At 32.9% G+C, this 26,769-nt stretch overlaps 1 protein-coding gene and 1 long non-coding RNA gene across 6 annotated transcripts in view; one reads left to right on the top strand and one right to left on the bottom strand.

Annotated features, from left to right (window-relative positions):
- Nucleotides 1-26,769, bottom strand: part of LOC106868416 (pro-neuregulin-1, membrane-bound isoform-like) — a 258,580-nt gene that overhangs the window by 113,189 nt on the left and 118,622 nt on the right. For all 5 annotated transcript variants that reach the window (XM_014913660.3, XM_014913661.3, XM_089348969.1 and 2 more), the window contains exons 2-3: nt 11,194-11,353; nt 7,220-7,365 (exon numbers count right to left, since the gene is read on the bottom strand). In XM_014913660.3, the coding sequence (XP_014769146.1) occupies nt 7,220-7,365; nt 11,194-11,353 (306 nt within the window). The remainder of the gene's footprint in view (nt 1-7,219; nt 7,366-11,193; nt 11,354-26,769) is intronic.
- The window catches only part of LOC128247333 (uncharacterized), a 38,492-nt gene continuing 37,323 nt past the window's right edge, over nt 25,601-26,769 (top strand). Inside the window, exon 1 of the long non-coding RNA XR_016241028.1 lies at nt 25,601-26,033. This is a non-coding gene — a long non-coding RNA (uncharacterized LOC128247333). The remainder of the gene's footprint in view (nt 26,034-26,769) is intronic.

Genomic DNA, 26,769 nt, shown 5'->3' with positions numbered 1-26,769 from the left:
TCTCAACCACTTTTTTTTTTACCTATGAACCTCTTTGATTCCTATTTTACTTTATTGGAACCTCATAGCCATTTAGTGTTTAAAAAAATCCTTTTATATTTTTCATCATCATCATTTAACGTCTGTTGTTCATGCTGGCATGGGTTGGACAGTTTGACCAAAGCTAACAAGCTGGGAAGCTTGTCCAGACTCCAGTCTGATTTGGCATGATTTCTATGACTGGATGCCCTTCCTAACTATTTATAGAGTATACTGGGTGCTTTTATGTGGCACTGCATGGGTGTTTTTATGTGATGCCACTTGGGTACTTTTACATGGCACTGTCACAAGTGCTTTTCGCTACCATAGGGATGGACTTTAACACTTCTGCTGTGGAGTACAGGTCTTCTTGAGTACAACAAGGTGCCAGGCATCTCGGTCCTTTGTCATCTTGTCTGAAAGGTTCAACATCCTGAGGTTGTTCTTCAGTACTTAAATATTATTAGTAATTGTATATAAATAATTATCAAAATATTTTGTGTATTGTGGGAGTATAACCAATTTATTGCACATAATTTTTAACAACAAAATCATGTATGGACACTCAAGAGTCATATGGACACCCCCAAATTCAAATTAAACCTAAAGTAAGATAGGTTTAATACAAAACAGATTAATAAATTTAAACTAATGAACAAATGCTTTGATGATGTCTAATATAAATAATGTTATAAATACAGATTTGTGGCGTATTTTGTTTCATTTGTCTACATGATTAGATTTTCCTTTTATTTTCTTCAAACAAATCTTAATTACTCTGAAACATTTTAAGATTTCAGTTAAAGATATTTGATTACTTCTGCTATTATCAACCTCTCAACAAGCCAGGTTATCTAAGTGCTATCTTTATTTTTCACTGGCAAGTGTGTTTGTGCATGTACATGTGCATATATATATGTATGTATGTGTGTATATGTGTGTATGTATGTATGTATGTATGCATGTATGTATGTATGTATGTATATACATACACACGCATACATATATATATATATTCATATATATATTACACACATACACACATACATATTCATGTATGTATGTATGTATGTATGTATGTATGTATGTATGTATGTATGTATGAATGTATTAAACTGGCATCATTAAAACCAAGGTCAGTAGATGTTGAGAAAATTAGTGAGGGTTTTGTGTCAGCAAACACTAAGTACAAAATGTTCATAAATTAGAATAAATTATTTTGCTGTGAGGAAGAAGAGAAGCCTAACGTTTAGGTAACATCAATAATATAACATAGAACAGCTTAGTTTATGAAATTTCATTTTTGCTTTTTTTTTTTAAAGGGGGTCTATTAGTACTCTAATATCTCAGTAAAGAACTGCAAATGGTATGTGGATATGTAAAGGGGAGAGAGCTACTAGGGTAACAAATATCACAATAAACAACTATGAATAGTGGAAGTTCTTTTTAGATAGTCATATTACAGTATGTAAGAAAGAAACCTACAATCTCAGTGCAATAACCTTCATTAATCTGTGTTAGCCTAACGAAACAAGTCAAAAAATATCATGAAAGAATCTTCATGGTTTACATAATATCCAATAGTAGCATAAAGTTGAACAAAAATTGAGCACAAAACATTAGAAAAATTCAGCAAAATGAGACACAAACTTACAAATGTATAGGCACAGGAGTGGCTGTGTGATAAGAAGCTTACTTCCCAACCACATGATTTTGGGTTCAGTCCCACTGCATGGTGCCATGGACAAGTGTCTTTTACTAAAGCTTCAGGTCAATCAAAGCCTTGTGCATGAATTTGGTAGACGGAAACTGAAAGAAGCCCATTGTATATATGTATATATTTGTGTGTGTGTGTGTGCTTTTGTATCTGTGTTTCTCCCCTCCCACCACTTGACAACTGGTGTTGGTGTACTTATGTCCCCATAGCTTAGTGGTTCAACAAAAAAGAGCAATAGAATAGATACCAGGTTTAAAAAAAAAAAGTACTGGGGTCAATACATTCGACTAAAAATTCTTCAAGGCAGTGCCTCAGCAACCAAATAATAATTCCTCAACTCACCTTAGACCATCATTGTCACATCTCACTCACACAGTAAAAACATTCTTGCAAACTTCAAAAAAGCCCAGTTGAACTACATTCACTAAGAGACAGATTTTAGTAACGCCATAGTCATTAACATAGATACTAAGGTATGCTTCTATTTTTATTTGTTGAAAAATAAAAATAGAAGCAACCAAAAAAAAAAGAGAAAAAAAAATATAACCAAGCCAAAAAGGCCACACACACTCACACACACAAAAAAGAACTAACGACACAACTGAAATTGTTAACCAACATAAACTAAAGGCAGCCTCAAACACAACACACCACACACATCAAAAATAAACTCAACTTCAAGAAAATAAACAAGGTTTGAATTTTTCCATATGTTTTCCCCCTTTTAGAAAGGTTCAATTCTTGTTTATTTTCTTCATGTTGTTCAATCACTCCAAATACCAGACACATGTTCAATCACCTCCTAACACACAGACACGTGTTTCACTCTTCAGTCCCCCAACACAACTACAGCTCACCCAGAACACTGGTACAACAGTATTTTAAAAACTCTTTCTCTCTCTCTCTCTCTCGGCCCATACCAAACATCAAAAGTACACAAAAATAGCAACAACATGAATAATAATCTTACAACCTTATAAAGACCTGTGAACACTATGACTGTACAAATGCAGAAGACCAACAAATCTCATATTCTGGCTGAGTCCATTTTCTGTGTGTATGTGTGTGTGTGTGTGTGCCTCTTTCTCTCAGGCTACTATACGAAATTCCTATGTGACATAGATCAGTTTAATCATTTAGCTCTGTTTGCCAAGGCTGGCAAAGTCTATAGTACCAGTAGATAATATAGGTATGTAGGATCAAATTTGATCTATCATTCAACCAACTATGTAGCATAAATTTGTTTAATCATGTCTCTATGTTCAGTCAGGATAGATGGCAGTTGCACACAGCAACCAGTAGTAATAGCAGAGGTCAAGCATAATGAGATTACAACAGAAGACAAGCTAGCTAATGTGACATTATTACAACAGTAGACTTATTGTAGAATATATTCTTATGATTTTATATTTAAAGTGTACCAGGTTGTGAATTTAGCAGATTATTTAAAATAAAATACCTGTCTGTAAGCTACAACAATTTGTTATAAGTGAACATCAACTATATTAACCCTTTCATTACCGTGTTTCTATTGAAAAAACCTGCCTTTATTTCAATTAATTTTGAAAATAATAAAGAATTTAGTTTGTATTGTAGAACCAAAAGTAGTCTCAGGTTTGCACTTACAAACATTTTTTACATACACTTACTCAAATACATATATTGATAAGCAAAACTCATTTTGTATACACACAAAGTTACATATGGTCTAGTAAACCCATGATCAATACCGTACCCTTACTTTCTTTTTGGAGTTATGTAGGATTACATTTGTCAGTATGTCCTTTCTTTATTTGAACTGGTAGGGTATAAGTTGAAGGAATTTAGTTGCTATTCCTAGCAGGTCAATATTTTAGTTATTTTCCAAATTTTATCATTTTTATTTAATCCCTGTAGCTACATTATATATTGCGAGTTATGACATGGCAATCAACATTCGATATTACGCAGTAAGGTGAGAGTACTTTGAATTGTATTGTCAGCTGCCTATACCATTTACTACCATGTCGAGTCTTAGAGATTCATGTGAGAAGAACTAGGGGAAAAGACACGCCAAGGAAAACATGAAATGACACTGAACCTCACAAAGGAAATGAGAAAGGAATGCACCAAGTGGATAGTTGCTGTGTTGGAGAGGACCTCTCCAACATATGCAATCTTGAAAAACATAGATGTAAAACTGATGAAGATGATAATGATCAAGTACTACATTTGATAGCATATTAATTGCTTAAATACATATATATAAACAAAACAGGAAAGTGGAAATTTTTTGGTATTATCTATCCTCCATTACAAGTGTTTCATTTGCTAATAGGAATTACAAAGATTTACATGTTCAATAGACATGTAAGAAATTAACTATTAGAAATTCTTCAGATAGAGTAAAATTATATTACAAAAATAACATTTGGATGAAGCCAATAACATTTGGCTATTTTTAAAGAAGGAAGATTTTCAAATGACATTAGAATTTTACTGATATTAAAATGGTCACTTGTAACAAACAATCTTTGGTTTGGGGAAGTAAATGTTTATGAAAAGCACTAAATTAAAACATCGTTATCATCATCATCATCCTGTAATGTTCGTTTTTCATGCTGGCATGGATTGGACTTTTAATTAATATTATTGAGAAAATATGCTCCCCACAATAGCAGCAACATGAACTTATTGCTGATCAAAAAAACCTAGATACCATGATTTATTCAAAATTAAGTAGGTGTAGAAACATAACATTCTAAATCTAAATTTTAATTGGAAAGTTGTGTCAATATAGAACCACTTAGTTCTTTTATATTTATAAACTACCTAGTTTTTTTTATTTTTAAAAAATATTTTCATTTCTTATTGGTGTGGAGGTATATGGCTTAGTGGTTAGGGTGTTGAATTCATGACTGTAAGATTGTAGTTTTGATTCCTGGACCAGGTGACGCATTGTGTTCTTGAGAAAAATACTTCATTTCATGTTACTCCAGTTGACTCAGCTGGCAAAAATGAGTAATCCTGCAATGGACTGGCGTCCCATCCATGTGGGGAATATATATGCCATGGAAACCGGTCCTATGAGTCTATATGACTCAGGAAGGATCTTCACCCCCTTTTTTTTTGTGGTGGTCACCATAGATACAACTGGGAAACAGATTACAATGCATGTTTTTTTTTTAAGTACTTGCATCCACATAAACAAATGCGCACACTCACATACACACCTTTTTCTTTTTGCTATCTAACTAATAATTCAGGAAAATTTCCAATTGCTTTGGTGGAATTTCATGATATGTTCTTAGTAAAAATAAAAAAAAAGTTTGCAATTCAGTTTTTGATTCTCAGTTGTAACAATTTCTATATACTTATGTCAATGTGTCTTTATGAAATATGTGAATAACACAAATTATAAACAAGAAAGGGTGCAGCACTGAATATGTCTCTTGAAAGCAAAATGAAACAAGCTTAGAATATGCAAAAACAATTTTTTCTTTTTAAAACAAAATTCAAACACAAATAGGCAGAAAAATATAAGAATGAAAAAAAGAGATACACAAACACATAGACAGCAATGGTCTGATGAACAACATGACCGAAAGTAACAATAGTAGTGTCAGTAACAATAGTGTACACAACATCATCAACATTTAATGTTTACCATGCTGGTGATGGGTGGTGGTGAGGTAACATGATTAACATATAAAATTGTACTTATTGTAGTAATTATATAATATCCTTTTACTTTTATTTTTCTACTTATTTCAGTCATTTGACTGCAGCCATGTTGGAGCACCGTCTTAAAGGGTTTTAATCAAAGAAATTGATTCCAAGATTTATTCTCTGTAATCCTAGTACTTATTCTATCGGTATCTTTTGCTGAACTGCTAAGTTATGGGGACATAAACTCACCAGCATCAGTTGTCATGTGATGATGGAGGTCAAACACAGACACACACACATACATACATATACTACAGGCTTCTTTCAGTTTCCGTCTACCAAATCCACTCACAAGGCTTTGGTCGGCCCAAGGCTATAGTAGAAGACACTTGCCCAAGGTACCATGTAGTGGGACTGAACCCGGAACCATGTGGTTGTGAAGCAAGCTACTTACCACACTGCCACGTCTGTGCTTATGCTTGATAATACTATGCTTAATACTTGATGATATTAGTAAATGTTATTGGAATAAAATGAGAGATAAGTATATATCTTAGCTAAAGACATGTTTGAACAAGAATAATTAATTTTTGATGTTATATTTGTCTTGGATAGTATCTTTTAGGCAGGCAGTATTGCTTGTTTTCTTCATATATAATAATCTCCATTACATTTAAGTTTAATGACATAATTATATACAATTGTTGTGTATGTTACCCTTTTAAAAACTTAGAATGAGTGGAAAAAGAAAGTGCCATCAATACTCAAGTGAATATTTGAAATATAAAATTATTCCATCTATAAATAGTGAGCAATTGTCACTATGTTGAATATATGTGAAAAAAAACAAAACAAATTATTCTCAAATGCAAAAATCATTGAACATTTACAAAAAAAAAAACCCCAAAAAAATTCATTCTAATAAAGCCAGAAAAGATGAGGACTACTTTCACCAAATGAAAAATGATTTTAAAAACTTCCAACTTTCAAAGGGTTGTTTACCAAACAAACTGAACAAATTGTGAAGTGTTTGGTTATGACTTAAAAACTTTCAAAACTAATTATGAAACATGGGGAAACTATGTCCATGACACTTTTCAGGACTTCCAAGAGCAGAGGAAAAAGTTATTTTCAGACAAAGGACTTGGTCCAAATGCTTGCTACAGAGTAGGTTCTGGAAAAAGCAATTCTGGACAGGTTGTAATGTTAAACACATTAACTGATTAAATATAATAACCTAGTTGTTTGTGTTACTCTCTTGATATTGGTGTTACTGCTGGGTAAAGTAGAGCTAGTGCAACTGTATCAAGACAATTACCCCACTAGGACAATTACCCCCAAAGGATATTCCCCGATGACAACTACCCCCAGGACAATTACACCCCTTTTGGTTAAATACCCTCTCTCCAATATATTAAGAAGCTTTAAATCATCGCCTGTTGTCCTCAGGGGTAATTGTCCTGGGGGTGGTTTTGTCCATGCTGGGTAAAAGTCCTAGACTCAGTGCAACAACACTTTTTTGGTGATCCAGGTTCATAAAAGGGCAGAATTCAGTATTGCATGGTAATGAAATACTAATTAATTAAACAATGATTTGGCTGAATACATTGGTTAGATGTATATACCTATTTCAGTGAGGTGAATTTAGCCACTATAATTTAAGTTTTTGCTATTTAGATTCAGCACAGAGTAGGTGGCTAGATACTAATCACTGGCTCTTGTGACAGTTGCCAACGGGGATGAAAAGATTACAAACAACAACTGCTGGATTGTTGTATATACATATTTTATAGCAATATATTAATCATGGGGAGGTATTAAAAGTATTCAACTTACGTGTAACAATTAAAAAAAAATCCTTTAAATATTTTTTTCCTCTTATGTCGATAGCACATGTGTAAGTTCCAGTGTGCGCTGATGTAACTTTCCTTATCCGAAGAGTTGATCTTTGATAAACTTTTTTAGTTTTTTTTTTTTTGAACCTGAAGATAATGAAACAATTTCAGTTAGTATCATGTCAAAATATAAAATAGATAAATATATAAATGCAGCCATAAAGACATTTTAGGGCATAAAAACTTAATATAAAAGAACAAACTTTCTTGTATAAACAGAATGACCTTGCTTAAAACAAGTGATAGGAAGTCAGTATTGAGAATTCACTCCAAGCAGTGAAGAGAAAGTTCTTGTGTTCATGTTAAGCACTACACTTTGATTAACCCTTCAGCATTTAAATCAGCCATATCTGACTCAAAACCAACCAGATCTGGCTTCTCACACTTAACTTTCAAGGTCATTCTCAAAATAATTACATTAACAAAAACTCAAAGCTATGAGATAATGCATGATTAATTGAAAATAATAGGAATAAATAAGCATTATATTTTATAGAATAATCTGAATGCTAAAGAGTTAATCATTTGTTTCAGTGTGTGAAAGTAAATATGATATTTATAACATAAAAATATGCTTAAAACACATTTAGTCCTGCTGCTAAATAATGATACCAAAATTTTCTTCTATAAATACTCAAAGGATATTTCATTTATTCATCAGACAGAAATCTAAAAGTTTTGTTTTTACATCATTGCATAATGCTTTTTGTAACTATATTGTATTCTCGTTTCTTTTTATCAACAGAGATTAAAAGAATAACAGACAAAAGTATGGGATTGATACAAGTAGCTGAAATTCTTAAAACAGTTATAAAATAAATTCTTTCAAATAATTGGAGGGTTGTTTAAAAGTGGTTGACAGCTTCTGTTACTTAGGTCATTTAATTAGAGTAGAGAAGAGAGTTCTAAAAGTATAGAAGCTAGATTAAAAACAGAGAAGAAAAAAATTCAAGGTGATTTTAGCTCTGCTGGCATCAAAAGTATTTTCTGTAAAAATGCTGAACAAATTATATTATGCTTGAGTTCAAAGTGCAGTATTGCATGGTCATGAAATATGGACATTAAAAGCAAGTGAGCATGTTCTACTGGATTTGTAATGATGATAATATACATGAATGATGAGGAAAAAAATAATAATAAGAGCTGAAAGAAACAACTGGGTTCAAAAGGAATCAGATATAAAATGCTTGAGAAAGACTGAGTTGAAATAGATATGTGATGCAGATGGAGAATGACAGTAGGATAAAATATACCAAGTGATTTAGAGCTGGGATGAATCTGTGAAAGAGGAATACTGAGGCAGACATAGAAAGACAAAATAGAAGCTAATCTCAAGAGATGACAAAAGACTGCAAGAAATGCTGAGAAACTGTGTTGGAGATCTGTTTTTCCTTGCTAGCATGGAAAACTGGAGTATGATGATGACACTGATGATATGACGCATGTTTATAACTTTGTTACTTTAATGTTTAATGTTTAATTACAGAAATTGAGTTTAAATGCATGCTGGTTGAATGACTGAAATGAGCCACATAGCTGTGAGTAGAGGAATATGCAAAACTATAAAAAAAAATTGGGGGGAAAAATAGTTTATTGTTTTCTGTTTGTTAGTCCAATAAAAGGCAGACTAGGACTATAACTTTTTATAATTTTCCAGGTCCAGGCAACTGAAGTAGTGGAATGAGATTAGTGCAGCTAAAATTTGGTCTAAGCAATTGTAGAATATTGGCTCAGAAGAAAATTTGAACATGAAAGAGGTTTCAGAGAGATGGATTTATATTATTGTAGATATGTTTTAGTATTATTCTGACTTCAGCAGTGAGGCATAGACTTCAACATATTTGGCTGGAAAAATGAAAATGATATTTTGGCCATTGACTAATTTCTTTTTTTCATCATTGCATAAAATATATTAATACTAACTTTACTGTTGTTTAACTTGTGGATAGATAGCATCTTTGAATTATTATTTAAAGTCTCTGAAAAGTATATTTGATTTTAGAACTACTTTTCTGTAATAGTTACCTGTCACTGCATAGATAATTTTTGATACAACTAATATCAGGTTTTACCATAACTGTGCAATAAAAAATTTTATGGCATCTTTAAAAATTCAAAAATCAGCAGAAGAGCATTAATCTAGAGGCTCAGTTCTTCATGATGATGATGTTGCTGGCACAGGCAGTGAACTGCCAGGCTCATTAGAATGTTGGATATGGTGCCTTGCAGGATTCATTCCAGTTCTTTGCACTTTCAGTTCAAAGATTAAATTTGCTTTTCTTATTTTCAATGTTTGGTAAAAGCATATATCTTTCTTTGCTTTTCTCTCTCTCACTTGGAATTGGCTGTCTTTTGCTGCCATAAGGGCCATGGAGGAACCACTTTGGATATCCCTTTCTCAAAAAATGTAGGAGAGTAAAGCAAAGCACTCACAAAAACTTTCCTCATACAAAAATTGATATATTACTCAAGACACAAAAATATGAAATGACGTGCAAGACAGAAATAAAAGATGAAAAGGCACTACTGAGTAGCTGGTTGTGTAATTATGAATTCAAAATCAGCCAGAAGCATTATCTTGATGCCCTTCAACAAAATACAGTACTCTACTTTCTTCACATTACCCAAATAAGAAAACATGTTCTGCTATGAAACTAATTGGAGTTAAGTGGGACATTTTTTGCACAGAACATCTGCTTGAAAGAAAATACACAAATATCCAAATATATAGGCAAGTCTTAAGTTGTGTTACCTTTGAATTATGGATATTAATTTGTGAGAAAACTAAAGACTGCTATATTATGTTAGTTTTTTTCTGGTTTGATTTAGCTTTGGTTTAATATAGAAAATCCAGCAAATATTAATTTAAACATTTCCCTAATTAATTCCTACTTAAACTGCATTGCCATTTTTTTTTTTCTGTTTTTAGATATGTTAAGCAATTAATATGCAACACTAATTGACTTTGATAATTTGTAAAGATCTTTTAACTCCATTTTTGAAGGGATGGATGAATTGCATATTACTGGAGAAATTGCTTTTGAGGATGGTTGCGTTTTGGAGTAATAGAAGGAACCAGTTGCTAACAAAACATAACGAGGCGAGCAAAGTTACACAGTTTGTTCCAGAGCACAACTTACTGAAAAAAGTAGTAAGGATTCTACTAATGCATTGGTTATACATAAAATTATTTACTCTTCTGAAATAATGTTCTATTATACTATGAAATAATTAATCATGATTTGCACTGGACTAAAAATGCTTAGTGGCATTTGGTCCATCTTTATGGTCTGAGTTTAAATTTCACTGAGGTAGACTTTGCTTTTCATCCTTTTGTGGTCGATAAAATAATTATCAATTGAGCACTGGGGCTGATATAATCTGCTTGCCACCCTACTCCAAAATCTCTGGCCTTGTTCCAAAACTTGAAATCAATGACTTGCAACTTTTTTTACTTTTGGCTAAGCAATGAAGTGAACATTTTCATGAATCATTTTCTACATTGAATTAGTTATTACCAAAATATTCATGAATTAAAGAAGAGTACCGATGATGAAAAGAATAAATATTCAGCCCCACCATACGGCACCTTAGGCAAGAGTCTTCTACTAGAACCCCAAGGCCATCTAAGCTTTGTGAATGAAGTTGGTGAAGGGAAACTGAAAGAAGCCTGTGTATGTGTGTATGTGTTTACATTTGTACTCTATTAAAGAACCATGAACTACAAGTGGTCCTGTCATTGTCACTTTCACTTCTGTGAAGAAATTGTGTGTCTGCTGGCACCTTTGAAGATGTGTAAAATACAAGATTCCTTCCTTGAAAAACAGATAAGGGTTGGGTGATAGGAAAGGCAACCGGATACAAAACAAATAATATACTCATCTAACTCATGCTAGTATAGAAAAACAAACTTACTTTTTTTTTCTCTTGCTTATATCTCTTGAATTTCGTATAAGTGTTCCATTCCTCAACCATCGGAATTTGGCATTTTCATTTTCAATTGGTGATGTACATACTAACTTTACTTTTGTACCTTTAACAACTTTTTTTATTCTTTTAGTATTTGATGCTTTATCTGTAAAAGTTAGAAAAATAAAATACAATTCTAATTATTTATCAAAAATCAAGGTTTAAAAAAAATTAAAATAATCTGTTTTATTATGTAATTACAAATGCATCATTAATTATTTTGCTTACTTATTGGAAAGGACTAAAATTAGTTCATTAATAAATTCTCTATTCTTTAATCCTGGCTTAACTCTTTAGCATTTAAACCAGCTACATCCAGCCAAAGTATTCTACCTGTTTTATGTTTAAACTGGCCAGATTTGGCACATACTCAACATTGCCATTGTAAAAATAAATAATTACATCATCAAAATCTCAAAGCTACAAGATAATGAGTGATTAATTCAAAACAATGTGATAAAATAAGCATTACATTTGAGAGTCATTTAAATGTTATAAAGTGGAATAGGGTCAATACTCTATTCTACTCAAATATGTTGAACAAAGGTGAACAAACTGTAACTTCAATGCTTTGTACATCTCTCAGAGCTACTATATGTAGCTCTTGTGATATTAAGTTTTAGTACTATTTTTCCTAAAATAACTTTAACATCCTTTTAACTGGATTTCAAAGTATTAACTGCAAAAAGACTCAATAAAAGCCTTCAACACAGTGCTGTCTTAAGGTTTAGGCACACCGGGCAGCTGCTGCAGCAAGGCCTCACAGGTCTAAGGGCCTAATTCTGATCTATGTATGCTGTGGCCTGCTGTCAATAAATACTATAGAGCCTAATACACTGATTTGCCCATGGACCTATATAATGCTGTAAAGATGGCCCTGCTCCAAGTCAGGATATGGCAGAAGACACTTGACAATGACAGTGACAACTGATCAAAAAAAAACAAAACAAAAAAAACAAGCCCAGTTGTGAATTAACTGTCATTACTACCAAACATGTCAGGGTCAAGCTTGAATGAACTTTACTACTTACTACTAACTGCTTGTGACTCCTGCTCTGTAAGAGCTGGTAATACTCTCTAGACCACTTTGCAAATGGCAACCTTAAGCATCAAAATTGTTTTTTTTTCCTAGGTTGTGGCCTTCAGCTCCACTATCATTATGTTGTTATTGTTATTGCTGCCAAAACCATATCCTCAAGTTTTCTGTTTTGGTATGGATTAACTCTTTAGCATTCTGGGTAATCTGTCAAATGTAATGCTTATTTATTCAGATTGTTTTGAATTAATTATGCATTGTTGCATTATCTCATAGCTTTAAGATTTCAATGATGTGATTGCTTGGTTTTAGAATGACATTGTAGGGTAGATATGAAAGGCCAGATCTGGCCAGTTTGAACATACAATAGACAGAATACTTGGCCCTTGATATGGCTGGTTTAAATGCTAAAGGATTAAAAAGGGATATATATATATATATATATATATATATATATATATATATATATATATATCATAATACAAATAATATGTGAGTATATGCATATATACGTACATATATCAAGTAAGCACCTGATAGGATCCTATTTCTTCAAGGGCACTCTTAACCACCAATCTTGCTTGGCCATGCTAAGGGAATGGTTTGTTCCACAGGTCCAGAGGTTGAATGTTGACCTGAATGATTGTTGCTTTCAACAAGAAGGTGCCCCCACCCCACTATGCTATTACTGTCCAGGAATACCTAAATGAAGTTTTGTGGGATAGATGGATAGGGCGAGGATCACAACCACTTCCAGCACTTGTTGATTGGACTCCCAGAAGTCCAGGTCTCATGTCTTGCAATAATGCTCTGTGGGGTATTATCAAGGAAAGAGTTTCACATGAACGATACAAGAATACCCATCAGTTGAAGAATGCCATTTGGAGAGCCTTTGCAACAATCACCAAAGCACAGCTTTGGAAAATATACAGGACATGGCGCCACATCACTTTGTGCCATGGAAGTGATGGTGTTCATACAGACCTTCTCGATGTGTGACAGCGTCAATGAAAGTGAATAGAATAAATCCAGTTTGTGCTTTGGATTACTGCATTACTTGTTCTTCTATTGCTCTCATTACTTTTTGGTAAGGGGTAACAAAACTTTTAGACCACTCTGTAGAAGGCACTTGCCCAAGGTGCCATGCAGTGGGACTGAACCCAGGACTATGTGCTTGGGAAGTGAACCTCTCATTACAAATGAACAGATATGGACATAGTTTAATTATTGGTTATAAACATAAAGTTGAGCCTTGATTTGAATAAATACTATATTTGCAAATGAGCTGACATGTATAGAGTCTAATCATCAACTATAAGAAAAAAATTAAACTAACTTAAAGAAAGCAACATTAAGATGTGATACAGAATCAAAGTAAACAAAAAGCTGCCCCAGAACCCACTATGAGTAGTGTCAATGAGTCACTGTTCAAAATACATTCATTTTTGTGAATGTGTCTGAGATATCAAATATATTCTTTTGTATTATTATTAAACACAAATTTTGACATTACTAAGGCTATATTTATGAATAAAATATACTTAAAATGTTTAAAATGTCAATATATTTGAATGGTTAGGTTAATATAGTTTATTTAGGTAGCCGGTGAGCATTTTGTAAATGCTAAAACAACATAAAAGCAAGCAGTGAAGCAGAAAAGGTAAATGTTCTTGTTCTAAGAGAATATGGTTTAGTAGAGAAAGAGAGGGGGAGAGAGAGGAGGAGGAGGAGAAGGAGGAAAGAGAGTGGGAGAAAAGTAGAACAGTATTAAAAATCTGTATTTGGGTCAATGAAACATGAAATGTTTCCCTTTGGGGACTATCAAAAATGTTGGGACTGTCATCACAAGATGAAGAGCCATAATGCTAAAAGCTGACAGATGTCACTTCTTAGAAGAGCTATAAATTGAACAGTCTACAGTTAATAAAAGCATTACTACGATAAATCAAATGAAAATGGGCTGGCCCTTGATTGTTTCAGCTGGGGTGGGTGGGATGTGGGTTATTCTAATAAGTGAAAAAGACAGAATTAGCAGACTTACAGATCTAAAATTAAAACTTTAGAAATAAATGAGGTGATTTAGTTCTAAAATTGATTTATATCATAAATATTTTAGTGTTCATTAACTAAGAACCAGCAGCACACTTGTCTAAAACATATTTTAATAGACAGAAATCAGTGGTTCAGTTACTTATTTTTTAAAATTTGATATTACACTTGATGAACAATAACCAATAATGTCTATTAGTTACGGGTTTCTAATCACTGGTTACTTGCATTTTCAATGTTGAAGAGTAACAAGGAAGTGACTATAACTTGGTGTAGATAAAATAATGTAAGAGACTTAGAGCAAAGAGCACTGGATGTTTGGCTTTTCTTACTGATGTTTTTACATCCTTCACCTATGTGTAATTGACAAAGGTTACACACACACACACACACGCACACACACACATGCATACATCATGATCATCATTTTGCATCCCCCACACATACATACATCATAAGCATCATCATTTTGCTTCAGTTTTCCATGCTAGCATGGGTTGGATAGTTTGTCAGTATCTGAGTTCTTTATTTGGAGTTACTATCTTCTTAGTTCAGTGGACCACATCTTGCTTGTACAATGCATTTTTTTACTAGGTTTCTACGACTGGAAGTTCTTATCATCAACCACTTCATAAAATATATTGGATGCATTTTCTACATGAATCTATAATCAAAAACCTCACAAAATGGAACAAAATGCATCACGCCTGACAATAAACTCAAACTAATAATATACTACAAAAACAATAAAACCTTTTTATTAATAACAAGCATATAAACCTGACAACAAGCTGTTAATGACAATGTAATCTATATATTTAACTGTAAAACTGAAAGTTGTAAACTTCAGGATATCATCTGTTACACTGGACATACTAGTACAATACTTTGTCATAAACTCACTGTGAATTTACAGCAAGGAGTAATAATAAACCATTATACCACACAACACAAAACAAAATTAGAGAAATACTAGGAGGATAATAAATGCTCTATAAAATTCCTCACAGAAATAGAAGTTTAATCCTGGAAGTGATATTCATATTGCAACAAAATGCCAAAATAAACATGCAAACAAAGCACACATCAAAAAAATTATCACATAGCTACTGGCATGAAAACTTAACAGTAAAAAATTTGACCACAACAAAACAAACCAACACAAGACTACTGATGTAGAAGCCCAAAAGTCTAAGAACCTTTGGCAGAAAATTCTACATAAATTCCAACAGTATATAAGAAACATAGACATCAAGTATATTAAATACTGAAAAATGAGATAGCGAAAATCTGGAAACTTTGAATATGAATTTTGAAAACTTTATTTTTTCCCAAACAAGCAGCTGAAAACTAATAAGAGGATATGATAAATCTAAAATAAAGAAGATAAAATTTGAACACAGTTGTCTGTTCCCCATATATATACAAACATGATTTACATAATGTAACAACAAAATTAGGATCTAGTCTTTTTCATTTGCAAAATGAACCCCCTTTAATTTTGCTCAGATTGCTTTCAATTTTGGTGTATCGGTGCAACTCTGAATTCACTTTAGATATGTGTATACACATGTGTACATGAGTATATAACAGGATTGAATTACACATATTTGTATATACACAAACAAATATTTTTCTTTTTTATATACAAATATTTTTCTTTTTTAATTGAAATCATCTTTAGACATCTAGTCAATCATAAGCTTCCTTTAGCATTTGCTTTTATTTCCTGAATATTTCTTTCAATGATTGCCAACTTTATTGTTTAAGCTTTATTTGAGAATTGGAGATGTGAAACTCTCAAAATCTGAACTTATAGTTTTAAAAATATGATACATTTTGATACTCTATTTTTAGAATTGAGCATTCACTTTTTCTTTTTATCTCCACTCTGAATTTTTTGCATTTAAGCATTCGTTCACTCACTCACTCTCTCTCTCTCTCTCTCTCTCTCTCTCACACACACACACACACAAGGATAGCTAAGTGGTTAAGAAGTTTGCTTCAGAATCATATGGTTTAAGGTTCACTCTAACTGTATGGAACTATCAGCTTGTGTTTTTTGCAACAACTGTGTGTTGACCAATGTCTTGTGAATGAAATGAAGTAAACGGACACTGGAAGAAGTCCATCATATAAGTGTGTGTGTGTGAATTCCCTTGACTTCATATGTGTCTGTAAATTGTAAATAAAAGTCATCACACAAAAATTATTCCCAAAACTATTACAATCTTTCAAATAACATATCCAGCCATTGAGCAGTTCATTATTTAAAAAAAACTAGGGAAAAAGTCAAGTTACTTGGAAACAAGAGAGGTTGTAAGCGAGTTGGTGAAACACTTTATGCCAATCAATCAGGTGGCCCTTCTGTGGATATAAAGCCTGCGTGTGTATCAGCACTATCATCTCAGATGTGGGAGCATACTCCCCCACAAGAATCATCTGAACTTTGTAGAGGGGTTTTACTATTTTCTGAGCCTGAAGATGGAGAAGGCCAGTCTTTGTAATGTAGTCTTTACTTTACAGTGTTGATTAATATTCTTTGAATAAATTTCGCTTAATGAAAATAGATTTTAGATGAATTTTTGTAAGATCTTGCAGCCTTAAAATTGATCTTTGACAACATGTTTTGACTCCATTTTATCAAAAGTTTATATCCTTTGACATGGGACAAAAAAAAATATGTGATTACATTTACATTGCTAAGTCAAAATGTAATCCAAATGTATATTTCATTTATATTATTTATTAATTATGTATAAAGTATGACACAATTAGAGTAAAATGTTATACATAGGAATTCAGATCAAATTATACAACATGGTAGCAACTGTTTTTGCTTTCCTATTTTCATTTCAAATGAAATTTCTTTTCATTAGATAGAATGCCAACATTTGTAGAGAAAGTTTTTGCAGTATTACAAGTTCTTCTTTCTTTTTTAATCAAACGTTTATGAATGAAAAACAGCTCCTTACTGATGTTGAACATAATGATGCATTGAAAAGCACAAAGGATTTAGTCTACTACTGTAATTTTTTGGCATTATCTCCCCCCATCCTTATAAAGTGGGGTTCTAGCAGAGACATTAGAACATGATATAGAATGTCTTGTATTTGTGCTGGCTCTTTGTGTTTTGAGTTCAAATTCCACTGCAGTTAACTGTCTTTAAACCTTTTAAAGTGAATAAATAAGTACCACTTGACAACAACAACAACAACAGCAACAGTAATAGTACCAGTGCACACAACTTTATCAATTCCAAACAATAAAAGGCAAAGATGATTCCAACAGGATTTGAATTCAGAGCATAAATGGATGTATCTAAATACCACAAGGCACAAGATGTATCTAAATACTACGAGATATTTATCCTATTTGGTGTTCCAATGATTCTACCAAATTTTTAGGGTTGTGTCGTATAGAAATATATCACTGGTATTTATTCATCAATCCTAGAGAGATAAAAAGTGAAGTCAACTCTGATGAGATTTGAACTTAGAATACAAAGAGATGAAGATATTAGGTCAAACCTCTACATCTATACCCTTCATATCACTTCACTTCTTTTATTTTGTTATCCACAGTTTTATGGTCTGGTGATAAGATCTCAATTTTTTTTTTATTTTCTCCAAAAAAGGACAAACATCCAAACCTTTAGTCTTCTCTTCTTTGTCATGTCATAAAATTTATTCCACTGTTTGAACTATTTGTATTACTTTCTGCCAACACAGAATATGACTAGTTTTTCACAGATTCTGCTGTTTTATTATGTATTGCTAAGCATTTAATGTGTTGTTCTATTCTAGTCAGTTTGCAGCCTTAAAGGTAATTTCTGTTGGCTGTGCTTTAAAGTCATAGGCTTTCAGGGGCTGAAATTAAGGTTTTCTGAGATTCATAATTTTTTTCCCCCAAGCATACTAGCAGTATAAATTAATCAAAATAGTTTGTAACAATAATTGAAACTGCATCCCCAGCATGTAAGAAATTTACTATTTAATTTGCAGCATGGTAAAACAAAATAACAAATATTGTAGTTATTGATAACCAAGCAAATCAATATTAAAAAGGAAATGTTTCTAATTGAATTAAATTCTCTTCACTCTTTTTAATGATAAATAATATCTTTCCTTTAACCAGACACAACATAAATTTGAAGAAGAGAAGGATGTAATCAATTCAGTCTGCCTATAAGTAATGACATTAATTTTCTGTATAATGTATTACACAGAAAATTAATTTTAAGTATGGAAACATATTTAATCTTGCTGTAATTTCATCCCTAAAGTCACTGCTTATTTAGACATTCAGAAAACCGATTTTTGACATGGTTTCAACTCTTGCTTATAGATTTTCTTTTAATTTCCTTCAAAAGTTTCTTTGGAAAAGGCATGAATGTCAAATATTTAAAGCTTTGAGCTAAACTGAAGAGATTAACTGCTTACTTCTCTTATACATGCTGAAGTATTCAGTATGGTCTTCCAGCTATCTGAGACATAATACATGTCACATACATTACATTTGTGGTCTCACTTAATCTTTTGACCTATACATACATCCATAGGCCTAAATAAATCAGGACTGACCTGGGCTACACAACAATAAAAAAAATCCTAAGAACAAATCTGAAAAATTAAGATCAAAACATTTTATATAAGACACCATATAAAACGCGATACTTGTGTTGCTACATAAGGCTATATGATCCCCATACACTGTAAAGTGAACTTTGTTCCAATTTTGATTAATGAAGTTTATTAATTTCAAACACATCTGTTCACACACATAAACATACACACCCTGAAACTCACTCTTTCTCTTTCACACACACAGTATACCGCATATACACATGCACAAAACATTAATTTCTACAAGATTTATTTATTGTTTTTTATTCTTAAGTTATATGTTACATCCACAAGTCTAGAACATTGGTAAAATGACTTATAGTATTTAGTTATGCCTCTTTACATTCTAATTTGCCTTTCATCTTTCCAAAGTGACAAGATAAATGCCAGTCAGTAACTAGGGTCAGTTTCAATCAAATACAGCCATCCTCCAAATTTAAGATCCTGTGTTTATATCAGAAGTCAGAATTGTGTACCCCTTCCTCTGTATTATCCAATTGGTGTATGTATGGCTGTGTCTTTCAGAAATCCACTTCACAACTGCATAGTTTAGGGTTTGGTCCCACCGTGTAACATCTTGGGCAAGTGACTGGCTAATGTCTTGTGAATGAAACTGGTAGATGAACACATTTGTAGACCCCAATTATATATATGTGAGTATATATGTGTGTGTGTGTGTGTGTGTGTGTGTGTGTGTGTGTGTGTGTGTGTGTGTGTGTGTGTGTGTGTGTCTAAATCTTTTATCTCTTACTTGTTTCAGTCATTAGACTGTAGCCATGCTGGGGCACTGACTTGAAGAATTTTAGTCAAATGAATCGACCCTACTACTTATTTTTTAAGCCTGGTACTTATTCTATTAGTCTCTTTTGCTAGACTGGTAAGTTATGGGAACATAAGTACATCAATATCGTCAAGTGATAGTGAGAGACAAACACAAAGACACACAAACATAGGTTTGCTTAAATCTCATAATATAGTGGTTCAACAAATAGAAATCAATAAAGTAAGTACCAGACTTAAAATAAGTACTAGGGGTGATGTGATCAACTAAAGTGCTTCAAAGCAGAGCTTTAATGTGGCTAAATAAATGAGTGATAGAGCAATATTCTTTCAGTGTGATTGCCAATGGCTATAACAACCTAAATTTTGCTGGTGAATCTAAAATTCTGCATCTCTCATAAACAAATTTTTGTTTTATTTAATGAACTCTTAACACATAACTTACAGACCCCAACAAGAGAACATGGACATAATCTTTAGTTCACTTGCTTAGACAGTGTTAACCCTTTTGAGATGCAAAGTGTTTTGGTATAAAAGACCAAAATGTTTTTTCTGTTGTAATTGGAATTGATGGGTGCATGTAGAAAACAAAGATAAAGTGCATAAAACTATTTTATTACTATGTAAAACTATATATAATATATAGTTTTATATTATATCTACTGAAAGACGATCTCTGATTGACTATTACACTTCAAAATATTTCTTTCATTGGGCCAATTGATCAGCCTCAAAGTCTTTTCAGCTTGTATCATTTGGGCCAGTCAATTGGCCTGGGTGTCCCAAGAGGGTTAATATATAATTATCATTGCAGTGATTATCTTTCAAGGTTTACCTAAGTAGGTTTTTTAAAAGTTTCTTTTATTATTTTAATTAGATTTTAAAGACACCTGTGCTGGTACCATGTAAAAAATACCCATTCTGGTGCCACATAAAAAGCACACTCTGTAAAATGGTTGGTGTTAGGAGGGGCATCCAGCTGTAGAAACCATGCCAAAGCAGATAACTGGAACCTGGTGCAGCCTTCTGACTTGCCTGTTCCTGTCAAACTGTCCAACCCTTGCCAGTATGGAAAATGGATGTTAAATGATGATGATGATGATCTTAGAATACTGTGTACTATTTGACTATTAGTTTAATAACATATCAGGATGGCTATTTATAATTTTTCTGCTTGTAGATGCATTTTTGTAAAATCACTATAGGGTAATAGTAAGCGTTAAAACCCATAAGGCTTTTAAGAGTGGTACTTTGCTCCAGTTTCTAGATAAGCAGATTAGAGATACATATACCCACTAGATATGATAGCAATTTATCTCAGAGAATATTCCCAGAGGAGCTGATACCAATTCAACAGTTAGGTGAACTGAATAGCAAAGAATTAAGTGTACTGCCTGGTTTCACAAGGAAATGTTGGCAACAGAGTTGAAAACAAGACCTATTAGCTGATAAGGATTGTGAAACATTTCATTTTTCATAGGGAATTTCTATATTCATTGAATCAGAAGATGAATGAACTTACAAATTATGATATTTCAACAGAAATAGTGGAGAAATTCTTTTCATTAAATATATATTTTTTTTATGAGAGATTATCTTTTTCATTTCCAAGCATTGTTAGATGTAGAGTAAGAGTATTACTTATGGAGTGGTTGTGTTAGTCTTAGGTCTATTCTAATAATGCAAATCTATGGTCACAGGCTTCCAACCATGGCTTCAGCAGGGGTGGTTGTGTTAGTCTTAGGTCTATTCTAATAATGCAAATCTATGGTCACAGGCTTCCAACCATGGCTTCAGCAGGGGTGGTTGTGTTAGTCTTAGGTCTATTCTAATAATGCAAATCTATGGTCACAGGCTTCCAACCATGGCTTCAGCATCTTTGTTTCAGAGAGTGTATCTAAGAGTACATTATTTAATGTGCCCTTCCATTTTCTAATCAGGATGTGATTTGAGGGAGATTTGGCTGCTGTTTTGAGCTATGACCAAGAACATTCTAGTCATGACCCATCCATCTTTTTCAAAGTGCATGTAGGTCTACATTATCTAAAGTGCCTCCTATATTTTTTTAATGATGATAGATATCCATATATACACATATACTGACAAAGGTATATATATATATATATATATATATATATATATATATATATATATATATATATATATATATATATATATATACATATATATTTAGATAAATAGATAGATAGATAGATAGATATAGATAAATTGATAGACAGATGTATTTACATATATGTATGTACACACACGCGCACACACACACACACACATATATATATATATATATATATATATATATATATATATACATACACATACAATAATTTCTTAGATATTGCGGTTGTTACATTCCAAAACACCGTGATAGGTGAAAATCCATGAAGCAGAAACAGTACTTTACTGTATATTTTTTTAAATTATTTTTATAATTTGTATATATATATTTTATTTTATTATAAATGCAAGACACACCCCAGAGGAACTGATGTAAGCTTAATTAATAAACTGCAATAGGTGAACTGCAATATGACGAGGGACTACTGTATATACACATGTATACGTATAATCTTAGAGTGTACCAATAATTGCTTAAATTAGAAATTAGAAAAGAAATCATTGAATAAGTAAATAGAAATAGAAAACAAAGTGAGATGGTTACAAACAATGCGAGTCAGAGTATACAAGGAGTGGGTAGATAGTCTTAACAGCTCTTAGTGGCAAACTGTATTGAAGCGCATGTATTACAGCAGGTTTGAATATTACAACCCTGAGTTGGTAGTTCATTACATTATTTACTATGTCAGTTTAATTGATTCTCAAACTGACACAAATATTTTGGTATTAAATTACACAGTGACTTGACAAATGGCAGGTCACTTTTACGCAATGTGTAACCCAGTACAACCTGTTGTACTGGGTTGCAATGGTTGAGTTCTGAGTGACTAAACTGGCAACCCCATCAAGCTTGTTTGATGAGGAGGGTGACTTTTTGAACACCATGTAGGATGTAAAATAGAGACCCATCCAAGAATAGTGGAACTGAGGAAAGCCAACAGCCACCTAACATAGCTAAAGATAAATGGTGCTCACCAATTATAGTGAAGACAATCTGTCTAGGAGAAAGAAATCTCTGAAACAAGATCTGTTCAGTGAAGACCTGCAACCAGCTGATACTATTTTGCATAGAAACAAACATGAAGATGTTATAGTATCAGACGACGACGACGACGACGACGACGACTACTACTACTACTACTGCTGCTGCTGCTGCTGCTACTACTACTACTACTACTACTACTACTATTATTACCATTATTATCATTATTATTATTATTATTATTATTATTATTATTATTATTATTATTATTATTATAATAGCAGTGAGCTGGCAGAATCGTTAGCACACTGGCTGAAATGCTTAGCAGTATTTCGCTTGTCATTACGTTTTGAGTTCAAATTTCACCAAGGTCGACTTTGCCTTTCATCCTTTTGGGGTTGATAAATTAAGTACCAATAAAACACTGGGGTCAATGTAATTGACTAGTCCTCTGTCCCCAAATTCCAGGTTTTATGCCTATAGTAGAAAAGGTTTATCATTATTATTATTAAATTACACAGTGTGGTAAGAAGCCTGTTTCTCATCCATGTGGCTTTGGATTCAGTCCCACTGCACAGCATCTAGGGCAAATGTCTTCCACTACAGTCCTGGGCCAACCAAAGCCTTGTAAGTAGATTTGGTAGGTGGAAACTGAAGGAAGCCTATTGTGTGTGTGTGTGTGTGTGTGTGTGTGTGTATAGTATATTTATATATATATATATATATATCTGCGTGTATGTCTCTGTCTTGGCATTAATCTCTCTGCCCCACCACTTGACAAACAGTGTTGGTTTGTTAATGCTCCCATAACTTAGCAGTTCAGCAAAGAGTGACTGATAGAATAAGTAACAAATTGACTCCAGTACTTATTCTCCAGGACTACCTGGAGAATAAGTACTGGAGTCAATTTGTTTGACTAAACCCTTCAAGTCATGCACCAGCATGGCTGCAGTTCAATGACTGAAACAAATGAAAGATGAAAGGTAAACTCATAGAAAAGCCCATGTGGGTCTCATCAGAGTGATGTAGTGAAGGCACATAGTTTAGTAGCTAAGGTGGTCAGTTCATGATTGTAAGGTGAAGAGTTTGATTCCCAGCAGAGCATTGTGTCCTTGAGCAAGACATTTTTATTTCACATTGTGATAGTCCACTCAGCTGGTAAAAATGAGTTGTACCTGTATTTCAAAGGGCCAGCCTTGTCACACTCTGTGTGACACTGAATCTCCCTGAGAATTATGTCTAAGGGTATGCGTATCTGTGGAGTGCTTGGCCACTTGCACGTTAATTTCATGAGCAGGCTGTTCTGTTGATCGACTCTACTGGAACTCTCGTCATTGTAACTGACGGAGTGCCAGTTATCAGAGTGATGTAGCTAATTCAATAGATCTATGATGAAAGACATTGCAGATGTGTCTATCCTGTCTGTCTTTAATTTTCTGTCACACTATACCTAAGACTACACTCTCAATGTGTTCTCATTCTTATTATGCTCGAAAGGTGTAATTCGAAGAATATTCAAATCTTAGCTGTTTCTAGGAAAGCATTTCTCTCAGTCACTTGTAGAACGATGATGATAACAATGATGACGAAGATATAAAAAATTTGTGTGTTAGGTGAAAAGCAAGATAAAAAAGAGGAAGATGCTTATAATAAACCAAGGGAATAATATTTCACATTCTGATGATGTTAATTACTGGGTATGATAAAATGTAATTAATAACCCTTTAATAAGTGGATATTTATATTTTTGTCTTGATGAACAGATTGTAAATATAATTAGAATATCAGGATAGCAAAGAGGGAAAGAATCAGTGAAATAGCTGGCTGGATAATGTGTATGTGTAACTGTGGATGTATGTATATATATATAGATATATATTATACCCACACATATAATATCATCATCAATTTAATGTCTACTTTACCATGCTTATACACATACCCAACCATGACGACGACGATATTGTTGTTGTTGTTGTTGTTTTGAGATTCCTTGCTTAATTCTTCTGATATCAAACCTGTCTGAAATTGTTCTGTGTTTTATGATACAAAACCTGAAGTGTTCATATTTTAATTAAAACCATCAAAAATAATATTAGGTGAGAATCATTCTAGTAAGCAGTAACGTTCAAACCACAGATCTCTGTAACTTAATTGTTTGGCAAAAGAGACTGACAGAGTAAGTATGAGACCTAGGAAAATAAGTACTAGGATTGATTTATTTTGACTGAATCCCTTGAAGGCTATGCCCCGGCATGACTGCAGTCCAATGACTGAAGCAAGTAACAAAATAAAGGATAATATATAAGCAGTATACTTCATTTCGAAACGCCAGTGTTAGAATGGAGGCAGCTGATGAAGGAAATGTTCTCTATGTGGCCTGTGTGTTTTCTGTACTCTGTTCATCATTTGTCTACGTTTTGTTTGCAACGTCCTGTACCCAGATATGCATCTATATATACAGGTAGATGTAGGTATGTACATACATGTACGTATATATGCATATACGCATTTATTGTTTGTACTTCATTACAAACCTGATCACAAAAGAGTCAAATATCCACCTCCCCACTATATATAAACACATGTCTACACACAAAGGACAATTTTATGTATAGATTAGATTGCATTTAAATCTGAAATAAAACTTGTATAAATTGCTAAAGTAACAGTTGTTCTAGACTGGCTCCATAAATACAAATATATTCCTTTATATATAACTTTGTGTGTGTAAGTGTATGGGTATCCAAGTATGTGTGTAAGTATGTATGTATCTGTCTGTCTATGTATGTATGTGTAGATGTTTTCATGAATAAACAGACATACATGCACTCTAAAACTTCCATAAACTTGTGTTCTCTTGGCATCAGAAAGAAGTCTTTGAGTACAGAGACAGAATCACAAGCCTGATTAGAGACAGTCATGTACAGTATCTGGTACAATACAGAAAACCTGTTGTATTATTGCACCTGATGTCGATTAGCACTTGTCATCATGCACCTGCCACCCAACTGAACTGCAATGAAACAAACAAATTAAACAGTAAAGAAATAATGTAAGTTGTGACTTTGAGGCATAAATTAACTCCCACTTGAAGGATGAAAATATTGGAACCATTCCAGCAACTATACCTCACTTCCACACTCTTACATATTATTTATCAAGAAAAAAAAAAAAGGTAAGGTAAAAAAAAAAAAAAAACCTAACACACCATGATGTCACAATTTATTTAGAAACAACTGCGTATTTTATCTGTCACTATTCTGTTAGGCTTTTTGTAACAACAAACAGCACAATAATAATAACATCTCTTTTGATTAGAAAACCTGGACATGGCAATCTATGTGACACTCCAACCCCATGTATATATATATATATATATATATATATATATATATATATATATATATATATATATATATATCTGTATGTCTGTATGTATATATATATATGTGTGTATATAAATATATATACATAGATATATATAAATATATATATATATATATATAGTTCAAAAAAACAAAAAAACAACAAAGTGAGGACGTGATATGGATAGTATTATTGGACGCTCAGGAAAGGAAAGAGAGAGTATATATATATATATTTATATATGTGTGTGTGTGTGTGTGTGTGTGTGTGTGTGCAGAGAGAGAGAGAGAGAGAGAGAGTTGGGAACCTTAGACAATGTGTCAACACAAACATGAAGTATGTTTTTTAACCTAGCATAGTCAGTGCAGTTCTAAGACATATGCCTGTGTGTGTGTGTGTGTGAGAGAGAGAGAGAGAGAGAGAGAGAGAGAGAGAGAGAGAGAGAGAGAAAGAGAGAGAGAGATAGAGAGAGATAGCAAGATGAAGGTTACTTGAAAAGTGGGTCTTTGCTGTGCCAAAGTTGGCAGGTAGCTATTTCTGCTGGT

The sequence above is a fragment of the Octopus bimaculoides genome, chromosome 3 (assembly GCF_046866305.1).
Source record: "Octopus bimaculoides isolate indiv1 chromosome 3, ASM4686630v1, whole genome shotgun sequence".
Taxonomy (NCBI): domain Eukaryota; kingdom Metazoa; phylum Mollusca; class Cephalopoda; order Octopoda; family Octopodidae; genus Octopus; species Octopus bimaculoides.
Note: the sequence above shows the minus strand (reverse complement) of the source record. Positions and strands in the feature narration are given on the sequence as shown.